Raw genomic sequence first — 4,422 nt, 5'->3', positions numbered from 1 at the left:
CAGATCAACCAACCAAAAGAACTGGGACTGTCAGTCTCCCAGAAAAGAGATGGCAGATACTTATCAAAGAAAACCTCGTGTAACTTATTCCCTTCAGGCTAATGAAAAGATAATGGCAAATAAAACTGTTTTATATGTGTGAATAAATGTCTATACATATTTCATGAAGATAAAATAAATCATTTTTTTATATATGAGGGTAATCCCAAAAGTAAGGTCTCCAAAAATATTTAGAAATCACAGAAACATTTATTGTTAATGATGTTTACATCATTTTAAGGTTGGAACATTTATCTATTTTTCTACGTAATCACTATTTCAGTCGATGTATTTTTGTAGGCGCTGGGGCAGTTTTTGTATGCTCATGTCATACCAGCTCACCGCCGTGTCATTGAGGAAGTGTTGAACCTCATCTTTCACCTCGTCATCATTGCTGAAGCATGTTCCGGCCAAATGTTCTTTCATCTTAGGGAACAGGTGGTACTCACTGGGTGCCAAGTCCAGACTATAAGGTGGGTTGCCATTTATAGTCTTCTGTGAGCATTTGTGGAACCCATCTTGCACACACCTTCCAATATTGCAACTTTTCACTCAAAACCCTATGAATGGTGCTCTGGGAAACCTCAGGAACTAAAATGCAGAGATCATCCAGAGTGATCTGCCAATCTTCACGCAGAATTTGCTCAGCCTTTGCAACTGTCTCATTGAAAATTGATGGTTGCCTGCTTCTTTCTTCATCATGAATTTCAGTACGACCAGCTGCAAACTCCCTACACCACTTGCGGACGTTTTTGACATCCATGCACAACTTGCTATACACTTCCGTTAATTGGCAATGAATTTCAATCCGTTTAATGCCTTTTGCATTCAAAAACTTAATAACTGCGCAAACTTCACACTTGGCGGTAGTGTCAGTCAGGAGTTCCATCAGATAGGACTGCCAAGCCAAGACTGAGCATGGCAGCGAGGCACATGCACAACAGTGCTTCCAATAGCTGCCCGCAGTTTCCCTGCGTCCCCAGCGCTTTGGAGACCTTACTCTTGGGATTACCCTCATATATATATATATATATATACTTCTTTTTCAAGCTCTAGGATTCATACATCTGGTAACCTGGTTTCTTTGTTGCATAAGTTACAGAAATCACAAACATTCCCCATGAACTGGCCACCAGTCTGTTGTAGGGTTCAGGGCCCACATTTTTGAGGGGAGGGGACAAGTTGATTACATTAACTCCAGTATAAGACTGATACTTTATTTCATCAATCCTGAAGGGATGAAAGGCAAAGTTGACCTTGGTGTAATTTGAACTCAGAATGTAAAGAGCTGGAAGAAATGCTGCAAAGCACTTTGTCCATTATGCTAATGGTTCTACCAGCTTGTTTGCCTTAATAAAAGTAATTAATGCTTACTAACTCAGACACAAGGCCAATAGGTTTTGGTCAATACCTTCCATCCAGTGTTTGACTGGTACCTTATCTTATTAACCCTAGAGAGATGAAATACAAATTTGACCTCAGCAGAATTTGAACTCAGAATGTAAAGACCAAGTTGGATCTAATATTACGTGGCATTTTCCCAAATGCTCTAACAATCTACTGCTCTAGGTAATTCTAACACAAGCAAAAGTCTTTCCTCTTATACACATCTGATTCCCCTTATAACCATCATTCTCTCAGCTCTTTTGTTACGCACACTAAGCTTACACATCCAAGAGCATACTCACCTCACTTCTTTCTAGCCTTTACTCATCCTCCACTTGCGGTGCCCATGTTTTACTATCATGTAACAATATGCATTATGTACGAGTATCATACAGTTTGGTCTTCACTCAGAAAGAGAACTCCTTTGTTTCCCAACAAAGGTAAAAGCACCCGAAATATTTTTCCATTTTGTTCTTACTTCACAGCTAACTAATTGTGCTTGTCACTATGCTACCGGGTAACAATGTGGTAAAGCTGTAAGAGATCTTTCAACAAAGGCTCTCTACAATGACCACGTTGATATGTTCAACAACCTTTTTTTTTTTTTTTTTTTTTTTTTTTTTTCTTTCTTGAAATGGATACCTTCCTGAATGCTAAATTCCCACTGAACTTATTGCTAACTCTTATCTTGCTGAAGGCATCTCTGTATAAGTATTGTATGGCTTTTGCAAGCCATTCAACTACACATAGTTTCCTTAGTGAGCTCACAGTACAGAGCATAGAATCCTGTAAAAAGCCTTCTCCAAGAAAATAAATTCTTTCCAACTGCACTACATCAACTGATGCTTATATCATTGACCTTGAAAGGATGAAAGGCAAAATGGACCTCGGTAGAATTTGAACTTAAAACATTAAGAGTTAGAAGAAATGCTGCTAAGCAATTGTCCAAAGTGCTAGCAATTTTACCAAATCTTAATAATAATAGTAAGCCTTTCTACTATAGGCACAAGGCCTGACTTTTGAAGGAGGGGATCTAGTCGATTTCATTAACCCTAGTACTCAACTAGTACTTATTTTATCGATCCTGAAAGGATGAAAGGCAAAGTCAACCTCAGCAGAATTTGAACTCAGAACATAAAGAGACGGATGAAATGCTGCTATGCATTTTGCCCAGCATGCTAACAATTCTGCTAAATCCTTTCAACTATAAGCACAAAGCCAGAAATTTTGGGGGATAGGGCTAGTTGATTACATCAACCCCAGTACATGACCGATACTTATTTTATTGATCCTGAAAGGATGAAAGGCAAAATTGACCTCAGAACATTAGGATGGACAAAATGCTAGTAAGCACATCTTAACAATTCTGCCAGTTTGCTGCCTTAACTAATAATAATCCTTTCTATTATAAGCACAAACCCTGAAATTTTGTTGGGAGGGGGATAATTGATTACACCAACTCCCAGTGCTCAGCTGGTGCTTATTTTATCGACCCTGAATGGATGAAAAGCAAAGCCAACCTCAACAGGATTTGAACTCAGATCGCAGATACAGATGAAATACTGCTAAGCATATTGTCTGGCAGCTTGCCACCTTATCTAACTCAATAAATGTTATGTACAATGGCTGACTCTTAACTGAGAAAGTCTGTAATTGTCTAAGAGGGCATTGGTGGTGCCAAATCCAAGCTTTACCCCATCAAATTATCTCTAAATAGTAAAAACAAAATACAAAGACAAATTTAAAATTCTTTTTTATATAATTTCCATATTTTTTTCTATGGGTTGGATATATCTGCAAATTCAGATCATTTGTAAAAGTTCTTGCAACGTGTGCTTTAAGACTGTAACATGGCCTTCTTAACAGTAGCCATTCAAGCATGAAGTAGTGGAAACAGTAGCATTTCTTTATAAGCATGGCAAATTAAAGTGAGTTGAGGGCACAACAAAGTGCCTATAGTAAAGTTTGAACTCGTAATCTTTACATCTGTAGCTTGGTTTGCTAGTGTTAGCAACATGTCTCTAAAAGTGTAATAAATAATTAAATATTCATCGTTTCCAATATAAAGAGGAATTAGATTCTTCAGTTTTATTGTTGTTATCAGCAAAGTACTCAAACTGGATGATTTGAGAGGTAAATCTAAGTTGTCCACTCTGTTTCTTCACCAGAACCAATGTCAAAGCAGCACCATACAGAATACAATTCTGAGATGGTGCTAAGCTAAGGTTAAAAAAAAATAATTATGGAAAAGCTCATGTCTAAATGCTTAATAAATAAACATTTTGATATTTATGTTTTCCATAAAACAAATCAACAGTTCAACGAATTAACAGGAATTGCAGGAGAAAATGTTCTTAGAGATAGCTGTAATTGATTATCAACTGCATTGTCATAGAAAGTCATTACATACAGATTAGGCCAGTGATTGAAATTATGACTTCATACAGTGATAGCCGAACACTTTTTCACACAGCCATCACACCTCATTGCTTCACATAGATATGTGTGCATGCATGTGTGTGTATATATGTATACACATATATATATAATGTCAGTGGATCATATATACGAAAAAGAAGCACACTCTAAATGTTAGAGCAGTAATGTATTGACAAGAAAATAATTATTTGGCCAGTCATAGAGTGACCAATGGTTTTGCATCCATAAAATGCTTAGCCTTATAGACGTCTACAAGGCTATGCGCTTTATGGATACAAAACCATAGGTCACTCTATGACTGGCAATTTAATTAATATCCTGTAAATAAATAAATATATATTATTAATATTTAGTAGAAGTAACAGAGTGATTCAAGGCCTGAGAATTTTGTGCATTGGCACTTAGACCAGTTTGATAAGTGCCAATGCATCAAACTTAGACCTTGACTCACTCTGTTACTTATGCTAAATATTAATATATATATGTATATATATCTATCTATCTATCTATCTATCTATATATATATATATATATATATATATATATATATATATATAT

The 4,422-nt window shown here is 36.4% G+C and overlaps 1 protein-coding gene across 2 annotated transcripts in view; it reads left to right on the top strand.

The window, feature by feature from the left end:
• The window catches only part of LOC106875742 (IQ and ubiquitin-like domain-containing protein), a 33,185-nt gene extending 33,043 nt beyond the window's left edge, over positions 1–142 (top strand). For both annotated transcript variants that reach the window (XM_052971890.1, XM_052971891.1), the window contains exon 18: positions 8–142. In XM_052971890.1, coding sequence (XP_052827850.1) covers positions 8–102 — 95 coding nt within the window. In that variant the 3' untranslated portion in view covers positions 103–142. The remainder of the gene's footprint in view (positions 1–7) is intronic.
• The last annotated feature ends 4,280 nt before the right edge of the window (positions 143–4,422 follow it).

This window comes from Octopus bimaculoides, chromosome 11 (assembly GCF_001194135.2).
Source record: "Octopus bimaculoides isolate UCB-OBI-ISO-001 chromosome 11, ASM119413v2, whole genome shotgun sequence".
NCBI classification, from domain to species: domain Eukaryota; kingdom Metazoa; phylum Mollusca; class Cephalopoda; order Octopoda; family Octopodidae; genus Octopus; species Octopus bimaculoides.
This window is presented reverse-complemented; position numbering and strand designations above follow the sequence as displayed.